Source organism: Notamacropus eugenii, chromosome 6 (assembly GCF_028372415.1).
Source record: "Notamacropus eugenii isolate mMacEug1 chromosome 6, mMacEug1.pri_v2, whole genome shotgun sequence".
NCBI lineage: Eukaryota > Metazoa > Chordata > Mammalia > Diprotodontia > Macropodidae > Notamacropus > Notamacropus eugenii.
The window spans coordinates 338,397,137-338,417,053 of record NC_092877.1 but is presented as its reverse complement, the minus strand read 5'-3'; the positions used below and the strand labels follow the sequence as shown (position 1 = coordinate 338,417,053).

The following is a 19,917-nucleotide window of genomic DNA, read 5'->3' as shown; positions in this document are numbered from 1 at the left end:
TCACATAGAAAAAATTACCACATGGCAAGACCCTCGGAAGACGATGACTCAGCCTTTAAACCACATGGCCCTCCACCCTGCCACAACTTCAACGCCAATGCCCCAGAGATCGATGGCAATGTCTCAGCCCAACCTCGGTGAGTATCTGACCTTTGGCCTTTGACTTGGGAATGGGTAGAGTGAGAGTTCCAGTGTAGCCCCAAGCTCTAGGTTACTGAGTGGCCTAAGGGGGCCAGGAATTGTGCATTTCTACTTTTCTGTTTCTCCTTCTTCTTTCTTCTTCCGTTCTCTACAGCCCTGGGACTAGGGACTTGTCACTTCAGCAGTGATTGTGCTGACATCATGCTATACACTTGGTTTTACTGGACCTGTGAGGAAAATTAGTGTCTGGCTGAGTTCACATAGACTGAGGGAAGGGGGGAGCTGAGACACTGCCTGGGAATTTAATCAGTGAAAATAGCCAAATTCTACAAGTGAGGCTCCAGACCACTTGAGTTTTTCTGGAGCAGGTGTTTCATCTTCCCTCCCCACCACTATACTTGCGTTAAGTTTTTATTTTGCAGAGATGGCTTAATCACAACTATAGAATTGGCGGCTGAGAAGAGAAAATATTTTCTGCCAATAATCTTTCTTTCAAAGACAGTAAAAGTATGCCTTTGTCATCACCACCACCACCACCACCACCAATGGAATTTTAAATCAAATCAATATTTAAATAGATCTAGCCTTCTTTGGTTGTCCTTTTTAATGGTTCAAAACCAGAAAAGGCCTTTCATCTACAAATGTACAAATTTCATACCACAGTTTCATTTAGTCTCAGCAACCCATTTTTCCAAAATCTCACATTGGATTTTCAGGAATGAAAAGGATAAAAATGGACAAGTTATTCCTGGATCCGTTCCCCATTTCTGCAATGTAGCCAAAGGGAATATAAACTGAAATAGAACCCAAATTAGCCTAGGGTGAAAATCGGGCCCATTCTTCCAGGAAGTCTGGAGTTATAATTTTGAAGGTTGCAGACACAAAATAGAGCCAAAAAGTAAAAGACTAAGAGAGCAGCCCACATGGAGTCCTTATCTAGAGGGGAGATCAAGGAAAAATAATAACTAATGATTATACCTGCATCGAGGAATCCAAATTCTCCTTTAGTCACATGCCCCCAATACAGCTACCATTGTACAGAAACCAGATGCTGGTACTGGTGTCCCATGTTGGTTAGTGCATAGTGGTAAGCTTTCTTTTAAGTTGTAAGAGAGGGAGTTTTTACCTTGATTTTAAAAAATAAAAGCAGACATTTTCGTAATATTTTTAGGAAAGCACAACACTTGATGGAGATTGACTCATTGGGTCCTCATTGCTTCTCTATGTGGCTGTACAGAAGGAAACTGAGTCACAGAGGGGCTAAGTGATTTGGCTAGGGTCAGAAATAGAGTTGAACCCACACCTTCTGACTCTGACGTCAGGCACTCTGTTTGCTAGGGCTCACCACTACCTGCTGCTTTTCCTGCCTTCACTTTTTATACTCAGAGCACAAAGCAGACTTCAATTTGAACCAACCTAACATGCATTTTTTAATACATATGGACTTCTCTCTCTCTCTCTCTCTCTCTCTCATCAACAAGGGTGCAAAGGAAGAGGTCTGAAACTAGTTTATTGTGTAGAATGATAAGATTAGAAATTTAGAGTTGGAAGGAACTGGAAACTCAAGCCTGTTATACTCATTTTAAAGATGGGTAAACTGAGGCACAAAGAGATCAAATGACTTGCCCAGTCAAGGTCACATCATTAATAAGTAACTTAGGCATATTTTGAACTCAGCTTTTCTTGATGTCACCCTCTATCCATTGCTTTTACCTAGATATATCTTGTTATGCAAGGCACAAAACACCCTACATGCCTTGGGATGTGCACCAAAGAGAGACAGTTCATGTTTCATCACCTTCGTCACCATCATCATCACAATAACATTTATATAGCACTTTAGGACTTTCAAAGTGCTTTACATATGTTAATACATTTGATCCTCACATTGACCCTGGGATGTGGGTCTATTATCATCTCCATTTTACAGATGAGGAAACTGAGGCAGAGAGTGGATAATTAGTTTGCCCAGGGTCACACATCTAGTGTCTGAGGCAGGTTTCCTTACGCCAAGTCTTACGCTCTCCTCATTTTGCTCTGTAGTTCTCTGTACTTTGGGTTTTCCTAGCAAGGTTCACTGCTGGGGTATTTATTTGGCCTTAATGGCGTGGGCTGTTCCACCAGCCTGGGGAGAGGAGCAGATGTGCTCTAAGAATGGACATCTGAAGAAGAAACCTGAGTAAACTGCAAAGGCTGGGGAATAATTTAGTGAGTCACAATAGGGGAATATCCACCGCTTCTCTCAGAGCATATCGTTTCAAACTACAGCTGCCTGTGGCTCACTCTCTTTTTATATCAGTCTTAAAATATAGATATAAAGATAAAAAAGATCAGATCATTTTTCAAGTTCATCTTGGAATTTCATCTGTTGAAGCCTCTTTACAATGGAAAAGGGGAAGGGTTGAAATGACTGCAATGCCAAGAAAAAGGCATTAGTAAAATGTGTTTATAAGAAGGAGACAGACTGCATCTAGAAGTTCATCGCATCCCCATGAAGCATGGGGGTAATAGACATCCCTTATTTGGAAAGTACGCACACCTCCAAGTGATTTCAGAATATCAAGGAATCCTTTTATGCCAGTGATATGGGAGGGTAGGATTAACATGTCAGCAGGTGGAGCGCCAGGTAATGCTAATTGTAATATTCATCCTTGGCTTTCCATATATTACCTTATTTAAGCTTTACAAAAAAGCCTGTGAGGTAAGTACTATTATAATTCCCATTTTGCAGATGAAGAAACTGAAGTTCAGAGATCTTAACTGACTTTCTTTGGGTAACACAGTTAATAAAAATCTGAGGTGGGATTTGAACTCAGGACTTTCTGACTCCAAGTCTAGTGCTCTCTCTATCCAGGGAGTTTCCTAGATTGGTGGAGCTTTTCACACCTGTTTCCTCTGCTTTGTTCATCAGCTAACAAGGGGATTGATGGATTAGTCTTGCAAAGCCGTGGGGGAGTTGAGGAGCAGCCAGGGATAGACTGGGGGCTTGTGGATAAGTTGTGTTGAATGGACAGCAGCTTGTATTAGAGGTGGAGAGTGGAAGAATGGGGAAGGTGTTACTTGAAGATAAGGAGTTGAGTAGGAGTCAGAGGAGTGAGTGTCGGGAAGGAGATTGAGGGTCTAGGAGACCTGTAGTGCCTTGACCACCCTCATACATCATGTGGAGGTTGTTCATAGGCATCGATCATGGTTGTTCCAGATCATATCTCGTGTGCCTATTGGGCATTTACACACAGATTACACTGGGGTGGGAAAGCAGATATTGATGAAGCCAAGGCATGGGAGCCAGACTAGGACTGCCTGGATGAATTGTATTAGCTGTCATCATGGCAGTAGATTCATCCAACATTTGTAGCTTGCACATACTTAGGAAGACACTGATGGCAAAGGCTAATTACATTACTTTGGTCTTTTATTGCATTCTTTCAGTGTGGACCTAATCATTAAGATCATGGCTTTAGAGCTGGAAAGGTCTTAAAGGCTATTAAACCAACTATTTGCAGAAGTGACAAAGCTGGGTCCTTTTGATTCTAAATTCAGAACACTCTTTTCATTGTGCTGAGCTATATACACAACTACATGCCTCAACTGACTTTCCAGAGCTGGGATTTGAACCTAGGACCTTTGATTCCAGAACCATTATACTATGCTGCCACCATGTTGCATTAATCTTCAATTATCAGTCATTATATGGGTCTCGGAAATGTTTTATTTGACATTATGGAACAGTTTGCTTCCAAAATAATAATTTTTATTTACATTAGGAGTTTCCAAAATTGAATGGATTTCCATTTAGGCAGAAATAGTTTCTCTTTCTACTCAGTACTTTGATTGGGAATAGTGGCCTCTGGTGGAGATGTGAAGAAACATGATGTGTTAATAGAGGTAAAATTGTTTTGACATCCCTTTGCTTATGTCCCTGAAAATTTGCTGCAAAGCGATTTCTTTTCACATGCAAGATGGGAGCTGGTATTAAAAGGAGCAATATGGTAAATTATTTTCTAAAATGAAGGAGAAAGTGTATTAACCCAAGAGCTAAGTAAACCTTACTGCCCTCTGAAGCCCATAGATTGCACTACACTAAGCCTCTGCTCAAGCTACACTTAAGGGCTGTTTTCTAGACCCTCCTGGCTTCAGAGTGATTATCAGTGGTAACTATTGCTGCTTCCCTCCCAGCCTGATGTAGTTTTTTTTCTTTGCCTCATTAAAGGGGCCATCCCCTGACTACTTCTTAAGCAGACCCATTCACTGAATGGGTGTTACCTCACCCTAAATAAATTCCTGAATAGATCCTGGCCTCAAGGGGCTAAGGTCTCCTAATTCATCCTGGGCCATCTGTCCTCATCCTGAGAAATATCTGGTCACTGGATCCAGATAGCTGAGGAGGAGAAAATGAAGCTGGTGACCTTGCATAGCCCTCCCTCACTCAAATCAAAGTGAAGTGCAAGTCATGTCATCATTTGTCTGATGGCGTGGTCTTCTTTGGCAATGAAGGACAAACACAACAACAAGTAACTTCAGTTCTAGTTACAGCTATCTTCCTATCTTTATAGTCGTAGGTATGTTCCCTAATCTCAGTCTGCATTTGTTTATTTTGAAAATGGGAGTTGTGGACAAGATAATGGCTAAAGTCCCCTCTGATTCTAACAGTTCATCTTTACCTCAGTCTTCATGTCCATCTCCTGATGAATATCAGGCCACTGGACCTCGATGGCTCTGGAGGAGAAAGTGAGCTTGGTGACCTTGCACAGCCCACCCTCACTCAAATCAAAGTCAGCTGCAAGTCATGTCCTCAACTTGATGTCATGGTTTTCTTCAGAATGGAGGACAAACGCAAGTCTTCATGTAGGATGCCCCACCCCTGCCTAGATAAACACCATTTCTCCCTTTTCCCATTTTCTTAAAATTTTTAGGTGCTCTCTTTTGTGTTTGTCACATTTGACTGTATTTGTCTCTTATTCTGCATTTTTAAGATCAAGAGAAATACTATTGAGACATGGAGCATGAGGTTACTTGACCATCTTTCCTGTCAAAAAATGGCAAATGTAGTCTCAAACCTAGGTCTTGAGACCTTAGTCCTAGACTTTTCCCCCTATGCCAAGCTGTCTAAAAGAAAAAGAAAAAATAAGCATTGTCAAAAATATAGGAGGTGACAATGATGTAGATGAAAGAGTCCACTAGATCTGAGGCTAGAAGAGCTGAGTTTGAATTGTCTCTGCCGCAAACTTTGGGTGTGACCCTGGGTAAATCATTGGGCACCAGTTGCATGATTTGTAAAATGAGCCACTTGGGTTGAGTGACCTCCAAAGTCCCTTCCAGATAAAGAATCATGACCCTGTGATTGATTTAGATTGATTTAGATGTAGAAGGGCTAACCGCCCAGATCTCTTCCAGCATTATCACTCTCCAATCCTGTATTTCTAGTACAAACATTTCACATACTCAGTAGGGCTTCACTCAATTGGTGACTGACTAGTTCTTGCCTCACTTCCTGTGTCCTCCAAAAAGGCACATCATGGCACAAGTTTGGAAAGCTTGCCTCCCAAGGTTCTCAAGTGCCTTGTTGAGAAACATGCTAATTCATAATTAACATGCTTTCTCCTTCTCTTCCTTTTTACAAAGAAATCATTTTATCCTCATGACAACCTTGTGAGGTAGGCGCTGTTATTATTCACATTTTGCAGATGAGGAAACTGAGAACAAGAAGTTAAGTAACTTGCCTAGAGTCACCCAGTTAATAAGTATCAGAGGTGGGGTTTGAACTCGGGTCTTTCTGACTTCATTCAGATCTAGTGTTCTATCTACGGACTACTTAGCTGCCCCATTAGGAAGATGAAAAATGAAATTGAGTCAGGAAGTATTTATTAAGCCAAAAGCACTGCATGTGTGAAATTGAGAAGACCAATAAGAAAGACTGTCTTTGACCTCAGGGAGACTACATTCTAATGGGGGAAGATGTCATGCAGAAAAGGAAGGGGGTGGGTCTAGGAAATGAAGGTATCTGGAAGGTGGGTGGTGGAGGATATTTGACAAAGTCCCCTGGAAATAAGTCAGCCGTTCATCCTGGAGACATGGTTGGCCTGAAGCTACTCCTTAAATGGTAGTTCTGGAGTAAGCAGTCAAGCAGGAGAGACCCTAAAGGCTGAGGGTACTTCCAATCTGAGTAATCCATTAGTGAAGTGAGGTTTCTATGGAATGGCAGGCAAAGTCCTGTGGAGACTCCTTGAGGGGAATGTTTGCTTGAGCAGCTAAGAGGCAAAAAGAGGTCCCACAACACCAAATTGTTCATGTGATCACTTTTTGTGACAACAAAAACCAGTGGTTTTTTTTCAGTGAGTCCTCATAGACGAGGGAGCCATTGAATAAATTGTGAGGTTGGAATTCAATAAAATTCTGTAATGCCACAACAGATAACAAAGGTGAAGGGAGAGTTCGGAGAAATGGGGAAGCTTCACATGTGCTAATAGAGAGAGTGAGCAGGGCTGGAAGAACAATAGACTGTATGTACATAAAGTCAACATGAAAATTAATTGGAATGTGTAGTCTAGGTCTGGAAGAACTGACGGTGGAACACAGGTGTGTGTATGTGAACAAGTAGGGGTTGGGGCTTGTGGATACAGAAAGCAGTATACACTGAGAGGGGTCATGGCCATGTCTTTTGGGTTTGCTGAAATACTTTTCTTTGTTATTGAAAGGGTTTTTGGGGGGGGGGCGGTTAAAAGGGAAATAACTTTAGAATAAAGAAAATGATATGTGAGATAAATGACACGTGAGATGAGGTAGAGAAGGCCCTTGGGTTATTAAATGTCAATTATGATCTAGCTATCAAGCATTTTTATGTCGACATCCATGATTGTGAAAATCATGGTGATGACAGTGATGATCCGTACTGTTATTAACTCTTTCAATATAGATTAGTAATAAAGGGGTCACCAAAAAGCAGCCACACCCAATATCCCTTGAAGCTTAAGAGTATTTCTCACTCTCCCAAACTAGACACACTGAAAGGTGTGAGATCTTTCTCTCTCTCTCTTTCTCTCTGTTTCTTCCCTATTTCCTCTCTTCTTTCTGTTTTCCACTCCTCTCCTCTCCTCTCTTCTCTTCTCCTCTCCTCTCCTCTCCCCCTGTTTCTCTCTGTTCCCTTCTCCCCTCTTCCTTTCCCCCCAGCCTCTTTCCCCCCTCCCTCCCTCCTGTCTTGTCTTTCCTCTCTTTGTCTCTGTCTCTCTCCCCTCTGTCTTTTATCTGTCTGTCTCTCTCTTTGGAGAACTTCACTGAATATGGCAATTTAAAATATCCCGATGTATTAAAATGCTTTGCCAAAAGAAAGTAATGTGTTATTTTACCCTTCTGTGATAATCCCAAGGATCACAAATCTTGGTTGGTCTGGCTCGTGTCAGACATTGAAGCAAGAAGTTTTTGGGAATGGGGTGCTGGTGTCTCAGCAAGCCTTACTGTGCCAGCAACGTGCCAGACATCATAGGAAAAATAAAAACTGGGTAACAAGTTAAATCTCTTTTTGGCCAGAGACTGTTAGGGATCTTTCTGGCAGAGTTCAGTTTCCACTTCTGTCTGTAGTATATTTTTAGATGCTGTGGGGATTATATATGTATATACATATACATATATTTGTATGTATATATTTCCCCCCTCCCTCTTTCTTTCTTGAAGATGTACCACCAAAGGGCCAAAGTATTCCAGATCTGCACCCTGATCTGTACTTGAAATTGCAAACACATGTGTGTGTCTAGCTCTGCCTTTGGAGACGAGATGGAAAATCAACTATGTTGTTTAGCTGGCTGGCCTGTCTCCTAACCTCCCTCGAGCTATGTTTGAAGGGAAGTGTACAAAAACACTTAAAACATTTTTTTATCAAAAGCAGAGAAAATAGCTAAATCAGACCACAGACTGGTGAGGCTTAGAGCATATAGGAGCAGAGGCAATAGAAGTTCATTGCAATTCGGACTCCTGCTCTGGGCTGTCTGCTCCCCTCTGCAGTTGTTTTTCAAACCAGAGTTTATGGCAGACACATCTGGCTTACTCGCCATTCTTTCCAGCTCTGGTTTTCTCACTATCTTTTTTTTTTTTTTTTTAAATGCTGTGGTTCCTGCAACTTACTCTTACCCAAAGTAAGGAATACGTGTCTCCCTTCCCTCACTCCCTGCTCTGAACCCCTAGAGGAGAGGGGGTTTCCAGGGGAATGGCAGGTCTTGAGATTCAGTGATTAAAAAGAGCATTTGGCAGGAAGAGATGTAAGTATGGGGAAGATTTGCTAACGATTTCTTGGTGGAGAGTATGGAGGATTTGATTTGTTCTCGGTCAAACTGAAGTCAGTTGGTTAGCCACTCCCAGAGTCTCCCAGGGTCCAAAGATTCCCCAGACTCAGTGAGTTCCTATAGTCACAGATGTCATGAAGTGCCAATTTAAAGAAGCTTACTAGAGTAGAAATGCAGAAGATAAAACCTTATATATTCTTTGGATCTACCCATTCCTTCTCCCTGGTTGTATTTCTTGAATCAATAAGTTTAGTTTAAAAATGTAAAATCTCCTCAATCCATTGGCCATTTATTAAGTATCCACTGTGTTCCAGATACTGTGTTGCCCAATGGGAACTTAAAGGAAGGGGAAGGAAACCCATATTTGTTCAGTGCCCTCTATGTGCCAGGCACTATGCTAAGAGCTTTACACATCTTGTCTTATTTCATCCTCACAACAAAAGTAGCTATTTTTATTCCCATAGTATAACTGAGGAAGCTAAGGCAAACAGAGATCTAGTGATTTGCCTAGGGTCACACAGCTAATACAAGTCTGAGACCGAATTTGAACTCAGGTCATCCCAAATCCAGGTTGAGTGCTCTGTCCATTGGCTGTATGGGGCAGTTCTTTCCCGTAAAGTGCTAATATTCTATTGTGACATACATAGAAAATCATATAAAAAATCTAGATGGTTCCTTATTGCCTCTTGGACCAAATACAAAATGCTCCATTTGGCCTTCAAAGCCCTTCATAACCGAGCCTTCTCCCAGTTTTCCAGTCTTCTTTTACCTTCCTCATTATACTTTACTCCCCAACACATACTGGCCTCAAGGCTATTTCATGAACAAGATAAAATGTTGCTCAGTATTTTCATCTGCTCTCCCCTATGTCTGAAACATTCTTCCTCTTCCATTCAACTCTTGACCTCCCTGGCTTTCTTTAAGGCCCAACTAAAAATCTCACCTTTTACAGGATGCCTCCTCCAACCCTCTTAATTGTAGTGCCTTCCCTCTGTTAATTATTTCCTTTTTATCCTGTATAGCTTGCTTTATACGTAATTGTTTGCATGCTGTCATCTGCCATTAGATTGTAAGGTCCTTGAGGGCAGGGACCATCTTTTGCCTCTTTTTGTATCCTTAACACTTAGCACAGTTCTTGGCACATAATAAGTACTTAGTAAATATTTATTTATATTTTTATCTTCTGTGTCAGTATCTACGTCTGTGTCTGTGTCTATATCTATAGCAATTTTGGCTAGGGGTGAGGACCAGGATTAAGAAGGTCTACATGCCTGGTGGCATGTAGGCTGAATTTGAAGGAAACTAGGGATTTTATAAAATTGTTGGTCTTTGTTAAAAAAAATAGTTTAAAAGAATTCTGACCATTGATCCTCTCTTTTACTGACATTCTCCCCTTCACCTCCTCTCTTCTCTTCTCCCCCTGTAGCTGCATCTGTATAATTATGTCCATGCATGGTAAACACCTACATAAGAAGGGAAGCTTGGTCTATGTACACTTGAGATAAGTGAATCTGACTGTAGTGTGGTGGAACAGATCAGTTCAGATCTTAACAATTTTCCAGTCACTGGTCTTCGCCATCTGTACCAGCTTACGCAGCCAGATCAGCCAGCTGGGCTTTGGCACCAAAATGGCCCAAGTGAATAAATAGACTAATTGGTTTGTGATTTCTTCATATAAGAAGACAGATGTAGAGCTACTACGATTTTCCCTAATTTGTTGCAGAAAATAAAGGAAAATAAAGCTTCCACTCTTCATTATGTATTCCTCTCATGCCCACTTCCACTTCTGATTTTAGATAGAAGACATCTCCTCCCCAATTATACAAGGCTGTAAAGAATTCTGATATGTAATTGTTTTAACTGGACATTTTGTAGTATGAACATTAACTACTGTTCCTGATTAACAAACATAGTTAAATCCCGATGAATCTTGGTGTCTTAGAGAATGTAATTTAAAGAGTTCTTGTAGGTTCTAGGAGGATATATTTGCACTATTGACGTCTCCCAGTACATTTTTTTCACTTAAAAAAACTGTCAGTAGAAGATTATACTCTATTAAAAAGAACTCAGACTAAAATCTAGCGTGATTTGCTTGTTCTTATTTTTCTCTCACCTAGTTAATTTCATGGATTTTAAAATTGAAAGGGAACTTTGAGTGCATTTATTCCATCCTTATTTTATAAAGGATGAAATTGGGACCCAGAAAGCTTGTCCAAGGTTACACAGGTAGGCAGTTTTCAGAGCCAGGATTTGGACCCATGTTTCCTCTGTCTGTCTGTCTGTCTGTCTCTCTCTCTCTTTCTCTCTCACTCTCTGTCTTTGTCTCTCTTTTCCTCTCTCTCTCTCTCTTTCTTTCTCTCTCTCTGTCTCTGTCTCTCTGTTTCTGTCTCTCTGTCTCTCTCTCTCTGTGTAGTGATTGTTACAATTATGTCTTTTTTTTTACATTTTTCTCTTTCTTTGCTCCTCTGAGAAGTTCTGGTGGTAGTTGTTGGTACAGAGAACCCTGGGGGAGGAAAAGTAAGGTCTTTCAAAAGAATATACTTGATTATGTTTTATTAAAGGGAAGGAAGAAGAGAGCAGGGCACCTGTGAAATTCTGCAGATACAGTGGCTCAGCTGCCATTGGAGCTGAGGAGATACTGATGGGGACCCCAAGACAACCCGTTTACATTGAGCATCCTCACTGGGCTCTTGATTCATTTGGTAGGTGGAGATAAGGACATGGGTTAATAGGCAAGAAGACCCTGCCAAGCCCAGTGGAAGGCTTCCTGGCATGGGGAAGCAAAGCCCATCGGTAGTATGTCCCTGCCTCCTAAACTATCTCAGATTTAATGACTTTGGATGCGTTTGTGTTCATTCACTTCCTTTTTATGTTCATATATTTATATATGTACTTGACTCCCCTTAAGATACATGTCTATCGCAAGCAGGTGTTGTTTTATCCTTTGAAGGAAGCTGCCAAGCACATGGGACAAAGCTTGGGCACTTAGAGTCAGGAAGACCTAAACTCAAATCCAATCTCTGACACTTATCAATTGTGTGTCCCTGAAGGAGTCACTTAACCTATCAGTACCTCAGTTTCCTCATCTGTAAACTGGGGATAATAGCACCTCCCTTGCAGCTGGGTGACCTTGGTCATTACACTTCACCTCTCTGTGACTCAATGTCTTCATCTGTAAAATGGAGAGAGCTCTTACTTCACAGGATACTGTGAGGATCTAATGAGTCAACATATGTAAAGTGCTTTCCAATACTTAAATCACTATATAAGTGTTTAGTAGTAGTAGTAATAGTAGTAGTACTAGGAGTAGTAGCAGTAGTAGTAGTAGTAGTAGTAGTAGTAGCAGTAGTAGTAGTAGTAGTAGTACTAGAAGGAGGAGGAGGAGGAGGAGGAGTAGTAGTAGTAGTAGTAGCAGTAGTAGTAGTAGTAGTAGTACTAGAAGGAGGAGGAGGAGGAGGAGGAGTAGTAGCAGTAGCAGTAGTAGTAGTAGTAGTACTAGGAGTAGTAGTAGTAGTAGTAGCAGTAGCAGTAGTAGTAGTAGTAGTAGTAGTACTAGAAGGAGGAGGAGGAGGAGGAGTAGTAGCAGTAGTAGTAGTAGTAGTAGCAGTAGTAGTAGTAGTAGTAGTACTAGAAGGAGGAGGAGGAGGAGGAGGAGTAGTAGCAGTAGCAGTAGTAGTAGTAGTAGTACTAGGAGTAGTAGTAGTAGTAGCAGTAGCAGTAGTAGTAGTAGTAGTAGTAGTACTAGAAGGAGGAGGAGGAGGAGGAGTAGCAGTAGTAGTAGTAGTAGTAGTAGTAGTAGTAGCAGTAGTAGTAGTAGTAGTAGTAGTAGTAGTACTAGAAGGAGGAGGAGGAGGAGGAGGAGGAGTAGCAGTAGTAGTAGTAGTAGTAGTACTAGTAGCAGTAGTACTAGTAGCAGTAGCAGCAGCAGCAGTAGTAGTAGTAATCATCATCTTCCCCCTCAGCACATGGCACAGAGTAGCTGCTTAATAAATACTTGTTGGTTGATTGATTTGGAAATAATTCCAAGTGAAGCAGGGAGCTGTGACAGTTATCCTGATAACTTAGACCTTTGACCTATCAATCACATGAAACACTTGCAATGGGGGGAAAAATCAAGAAGGGATTGAGAGATCTGAATTATCCAGATTGTTGAATGGTCTCCATTGCCATAGTTCCCTGGATAATTACATGTTCCTGCACTCTTATTTGGCTAGCACACACCTAACTAAAGTTCCAGGACTGGTAATCAACATAAAGAATATTTTTGGTTTTAGCATCACCTACATTTCCTAGTATATAGTTTCTTGGAAAGCTATCCCTTATATATAAGAATTGAAAAAGGAAAAAAAATGTTCAATAACACTAAACAATGCATCAACCAAGTCTACCATTATGTGCAGAGATCTTGACTGGTCATCAATCCCTCTGCAAAGAAAGGAAAGGGGGTTTACTCCCCTATTTCTCTCACATGGCCAGTCATAGAATTCTCTTTTAATTGTATAGTTGGTCTTTTCCTTTACATTGTTGCAGTCAAGATGTTTCTCTGTTTTGTTTACTGAACTTTGCAACAGTTAATGGAAGTCTTCCAATGCTTCCAATTCACCATGTTGTACTGCCTTGTTTAACCATTTTCCTATCAATGAATATTTACTTTATTTCTTTATTTTTACTTCTACGAAAATTCTAGCATCAACATTTTGGTACAAATGATCCCCTTTGTTTTTGCATTTTTAGCATAAATCTAAGTAATTTGTCCAAGTAATGAGACCAATCTGTAGTTCTCTAAACAATGTATGTGTGAATCTGTCTTTCCACAGTAACCTCTCCCTGCAACATTGACTATCCCCATGTTTTGTGGAGTAAAATCTCAGAAAATTGTTTGATTTGTAATTCTCCTATGACTAGTAAGTTGGAACATTTTTTCAAGTAGTTGTTAATAATCTTTTGAGACCAGCTGGTTCATATCCTTTGACCATTTATCTTATCCTATTTGAGTTTTTGATTTCATGTCATTACATGGTTTAAAATATGGCTTAAAAATTTTTGTGGTAATTGTTCTTCTCTACATAACTAAGAATTCTCTACCAGACTCTCCCCCCCCAACAATAATGAGGAGGGGTACCTAATCAGGTTCTTTTTTTTTTTTTATTTTGTAATGTTTAACAATCACTGCCATACAATTGCGATTTTATCCCTCCCCACCTACTCCCCACTACCCCCCTCCCTCCCCACGACTGCATACAATTCTGTATAGATTCTACATATACTTTCCTATTGAGTATATTTTCACTATAGTCATGCTATGTAGTCAGACTAAGATAAATGAAAGAAATCGTATAACAAATCAGAACATGATACACAAACACATACACATACACAAACATGATCTGCTACAATATGTGAGTGACTTCCATATTTCTCTCTCTGAGTGTGGCAGGCATTTTGCCTTGAGATCCTCCATTGGGATTTTTTTTTTTTTTTTTTGGTAAGAAGTTCTTGTGTTATTACAAAAATCTAAGTCTACCAGAAAAAACTCTCACACACTGTGGTTGTTGCTGTGCATAAAGTTCTCCTGGTTCTGCTCCTTTCACTCAGCATCAGGTCATATAAGTCCTTCCAGGCCTCTCTGAAGTCTTCTTGTTCATCATTTCTTATGGCACAATAGTACTCCATTACATTCATATACCATAATTTATTCAGCCATTCCCCAATTGATGGACATCCCCTTGACTTCCAGTTTTTGGCAACTACATAGAGTGCTGCTATAAATATTTTTGTACATGTGGGACCCTTTCCCATTTTTATGATCTCTTGGGGATACAGTCCTAGTAGCGATATTGCTGGGTCAAAGGGTATGCACATTTTTGTAGCCCTTTGGGCATAGTTCCAAATTGCTCTCCAGAATGGTTGGATGCGCTCGCAGCTCCACCAACAATGAATTAGTGTTCCAACTTTCCCACATCCTCTCCAGCATTTATCATTTTCTTGTTCTGTCATGTTTGCCAATCTTATAGGTGTGATGTGGTACCTCAGAGTTGTTTTGATTTGCATCTCTCTAACCAATAGTGATTTAGAGCATTTTTTCATATGATTATAGATAGCTTTAATTTCTTCCTCTGAAAATTGCCTGTTCATATCCTTTGACCATTTATCAATTGGGGAATGACTTGTATGATTATACATTTGGATCAGTTCTCTATAAATTCTAGAAATGAGGCCTTTATCCCCGAGCTTAGCTGTAAAAATTCTTTCCCAATTTACTACATCCCTCCGGATTTTGGTTGCATTGGGTTTGGTTGTGCAAAAACTTCTCAGTTTAATGTAATCAAAGTTATCCATTTTGCATTTCATAATTCTATCTCTCCTTTAGTAAAGAATTCTTCCCTTCTCCATAGATCTGATAAATACACTATTCCTTGCTTCTCCAGTTTATTCATGGTATCAATCTTTATACCTAAATCATGTACCCATTTGGACTTTATTCTTGTGTACGGTGTCAGGTATGGGTCTATGCCTAATTTCCGCCACACTGTTATCCAGTTTTCCCAGCAATTTTTGTCAAACAATGAGTTCTTATCCCAGAAGCTGGGGTCCTTGGGTTTATCAAACAGAAGGTTGCTATATTCCTTGCCTACTGCATCTTGAGTGCCAAGTCTATTCCACTTGTCTACCTCTCTGTTTCTTAGCCAATACCAAGTGGTTTTGATAATTGCTGCTTTATAGTACAGTTTGAGGTCTGGTAGCGCTAGGCCACCTTCCCAAGCATTTCTTTTCACCTAATCAGGTTCTTAATTTTTTTTGTTATAATCTTGAATATTCTACAAATCTACTTTGAACATATTGTGGTATATGCTGTAAGATGCTGGTCTCCACAATTTCTGCTAGATTGCTTTCCAGTTTTCCCAGCAAATCATCTAAGGGAAGGAGTTACCAGGTAATTTATATTCTTAGGTATATTGAACATAAGGTGGGTCATTTAGTTCAATTGTTCCTGACACTTCCTATCTGCTCTTTTCCAATGATCTACTTTAAAAAATTTTTTTTTAGCCAGGACCAGTAACCAAATAGCTTGAATGATTGCGGCTTTAAAGTGTTATTGGTTTCATCTGATCTTGAACAACAAATATCCTTCCAGTTATTCTAAATTATTCATTATTTCTTTAAGGAGAACTTTATAATTGTATTTATGCAGGTCTTTAGTGTGCATGGATAGAATGACTACCAGAAATGATTTGCATTTTATAATTATTTTGGATGAGATCTACACTTCTTTCATTGCTTGATGGATTTCATTACAAGCAGCTTAGCTCTAACAGCTACATGTAAGAGGTGAAGTCTGGGACATCGAACTTAAAAAAGACCCAAAACTTCTGTTTGTTTTCCTCCCTTCCTCCCACAAAAAGATTGAACCCATTTTTCTCAGTTGCAAATTGTCAAGTGTGTTAAAAATAGTTTTGTCAGCTTATAGAATATCTGTTGCCTCAGACCCTTCTTCTGCCACCAGTTACTTTCTTGCTGTTGGGACAGCCAGTCATCCAGTTACAGTATAGTGCCTTCTCCAGGCAAGGTGAATTTGGGATGATCTGTCCTCCAGCACTTGGACCAAACCCATAACCTCCAAGTGACATTTGTGTAGTTCTTTTGCCTTCCTTCTTTGAAGGCTCCAGGTCCTGTGGTCTTAGGGCTGGGTGGGATCTTCATTCCGACCCCCGTTTCCCCACCCTCTCCCTTTATAAACTGGAAGATTCATTTCTGCTTCCTCTCCTGCAAACCTAAATTTATTCCCAGTGTCTTTTGCAGTTGCTGGTGGTCAATAACAGCTGTTCCGTCATGCAGCTCTCTGAGTAATTACGAGGGATGAACTCACCATGATTCCCACTACTGGAGAAATAGTCTGGGAAACAAACACTTTGGTAGCTTGTCTTTGGTAATTAATGCCCCATGAAAAATCATTCTTGATCAAGTCCCCCTCCCCAACACAAAAACAAAAAAAGGGGGGGAGTAGGGGAGCAAGATACAGGACATGGGCTAGAGCTTATTTAACAACATTGAAGCCCAAGGGAAGTGGAATCCCTTTGGGGGTGTTTTGAGATGGACATTAGGATGGAGGCGGGGGGAGAAGAGGAAGGAGTACTTGGGAGAGTTTTTTCCTAAAGGTCCAGAACCGTCATGAATGGGCATGTTTTGAATCAGATGCTGCCCTTTCCAATGTACTAATATGAGCACCCAACTGATTTTCCATTGTCCTGTTCACATTTTTCATTGCCCTGTTGTTTGTTATCAAAGCAAAAACAACAGCAACTGTGTATAAGGGAAAGATTCATATGTGTTTTGCAGTATATGCCATGTAGTAACTCTATTGGCCTCAGTTTCCTCATCTGTAAAATGATCTGGAGAAGGAAATGACAAACACTCTGTTATCTTTGCCAAGAAAACCTCAAGGAGGGTCCTGAAGAGTCAGACATGCTTGAAATGATGGACAACCATGACATACTGTGCATTTCATTCCATATTTTTTTTTCTAGTCTATAGAGTTGTATTTCTTAGTCAGACAATGAGGTGGGAAGAGGGAGGGGAAGAATAGTTTCAAATTTTGCCCAGAGTTGGTTATTTGCAGAGCTAGAAAAAAAGTGATATATCTTAATGTGATGAACTTTAATTCAAGCTCCATAAGAATTTAATTTACGTAAAGTCTAGCCCACAATTTTACAGTTATTTCCTTCCATCTCTGCCCCATCAACCTCCCAATTTGCTTCAATTAATTAGAATGGAAAGCATAACTTTTCCAAAGAAGGAAATGAATTGTCCTCCTGTGACATAACTGGTTCCCACGGACATTCCCCAAAAGAAGACCCTCCCTTCCCCCTCTTATTTCTCTTCCCTCCCTTCCCCCTCTTATCTTCCCTCCCTTCCCCCTCTTATTTCTCTTCCCTCCCTTCCCCCTCTTATTTCTCTTCCCTCCCTTCCCCCTCTTATTTCTCTTCCCTCCCTTCCCCCTCTTATTTCTCTTCCTTCCCTTCCCCCTCTTCCTCCTCTTCCCCTTCTTCTCTCTCTTGCCCTCCCCCTCTTCCTTGTTTTGCCTCTCTTTTCTTCCTTCTCTCTCATTCTCATCTCCTCTTGATTGGATAACTTTCTTTTGCTACCACTTTAGGTTTCAAGGGTTGGGATTTCTCCTCCAGAGACCTCAGCTCTAACATTCACAACTTTCCCCCTTTTATTTCTTTGGTGGTTCTTCCCCCTCAACATAAAGGTCATATTTTATGTATTAATGTACAAGGAGATCTTAGGGTATGGCTACATGCCAAAGAGAATAGCAGTTAGTTGGCACAGTGGGTAGAGCAATGGGCCTGGAATCAGGAAGACCTACGTTCAAAACTGGCCTCAGACACTTACTACTGTGTGACTCTGGGCAGGTCACTTAACCTCTTTTGCCTCAGTTTCCCCATCTGTAAAATGAAGATAATAGTCTCTCCCCCTCAGGGATGTTGTGAGGACCAAATGAGACAATAATCATAAATCCCTTAGTACAGTGTGTAGCTCATATCAGGGACTATATAAATACTAGCTCTGCCGCCGCCACTGTTGATTTTGTTCCTGACTTGGCTTAAGACAATGATGAGTCTCTCCCAGTCATTCCCAGTTTCAATGCTATCAAGTTTGCAGATAAGGAAACTGAGGCTCAGTGATGGGCAGTGACTTGTCGAAGAGGATACAGGTTGAAAGCAAAGGAACCTGGTTCTTCTGGTAGCTTAACTTCATTCTCTTTTCCCCATATTGTTCTATTTCTTGGTTGGTTTATGATCCCTCATCTTCAGGTTCCCATTTTCTTTCTGACCAGTTTCATCCTTTCAGAGATCCTTTCATCCTCCCACTCAGAGTCCTACCCTCCTCCTTCCTTCTTCCTCAGTCACTTATCCAGATACCCACTGATACATGCATACAGAGCTCAAGTCTGCTTCATTTCTATGATCCCACCCAGACCAGGGACGGACAGTCCACAAATTCTTCTTAATTATTGGTGGGAAGGTGTCTTGTGCTTTGTCATAACAAGTGGTGCAGCCAATTTATAGATATATTCATGTAATGTCCTGGAAGTGAAAGCAAAACAAACGACTTTTGGTGCAGCAGTTATGTCTTGGATATAACCTAGTCAACAGTTGTGACTGGCTGTCACTTTCATCATCGGTAATTAGACATCCATGTGGAGAAGTTCTCCAGTGACCTCTTTTATTCAGCCTTCCGTCCACACTGGTATTTCTTTGTATATAGCATACTTTTGTTGCTCAGATTTTCTCAATTATATATGTGTCTGTAATTGCATCCATACATCTGTCTGTCTGTCTGTCTGCCTGTCCATCATCTATCTATCTGTCTATCTATCCATCTATCTATCTGTCTATCTGTCTATCTATCTATCTATCTATCTATCTATCTATCTATCTATCTATCTATCTATCTATCTATCTATCCATCCATCCATCCATCCATCTATCTATCTATCTATCTATCTATCTATCTATCTATCTATCTATCCATCTATCTATCCATCTATCTATCTATCTATCTATCTATCTATCTATCTATCTATCTATCTATCCATCTATCTATCCATCTATCTATCTATCTATCTATCTATCTATCTATCTATCTATCTATCTATCCATCTATCTATCCATCTATCTATCTATCTATCCATCTATCTATCCATCTATCTATCTATCTATCTATCTATCTATCTATCTATCTATCTATCTATCTATCTATCTATCCATCTATCTATCCATCTATCTATCTATCTATCTATCTATCCATCTATCTATCCATCTATCTATCTATCTATCTATCTATCCATCTCTCTATCCATCCACTTATCCATTTATCTATCTATCATCTATCTATCTATCTATCTATCTATCTATCTATCTATCTATCCATCTATCTATCTATCTATCTATCTATCTATCCATCTATCTATCCATCTATCTATCTATCTATCTATCTATCTATCTATCTATCTATCTATCTATCCATCTATCTATCCATCTATCTATCTATCTATCTATCTATCTATCTATCTATCTATCTATCTATCCATCTATCTATCCATCTATCTATCTATCTATCTATCTATCTATCTATCTATCCATCTATCTATCCATCTATCTATCTATCTATCTATCTATCTATCTATCTATCTATCTATCTATCTATCTATCCGTCCGTCTGTCCGTCCGTCCGTCCGTCCGTCCGTCCGTCCGTCCGTCCGTCCGTCCGTCCGTCCGTCCGTCCGTCCGTCCGTCCGTCCGTCCGTCTATCTATCTATCTATCTATCTATCTATCTATCTATCTATCTATCTATCTATCTGTCTATCTATCCATCTATCTATCCATCTATCTGATCTATCTGTCTGTCTTCTCCTCAAGCCTCTTGAAAGTAGGGAATAGGTTTCATTCATCTTGTGTCCTTCCTTTCTACCCAGCACAGACACTTACATGTGCATAA

At 40.2% G+C, this 19,917-nt stretch overlaps 1 protein-coding gene across 1 annotated transcript in view; it reads left to right on the top strand.

The window, feature by feature from the left end:
• The window catches only part of WWTR1 (WW domain containing transcription regulator 1), a 176,578-nt gene that overhangs the window by 111,224 nt on the left and 45,437 nt on the right, over positions 1–19,917 (top strand). The window contains exon 2 of the mRNA XM_072618279.1: positions 1–137. Coding sequence (XP_072474380.1) covers positions 1–137 — 137 coding nt within the window. The remainder of the gene's footprint in view (positions 138–19,917) is intronic.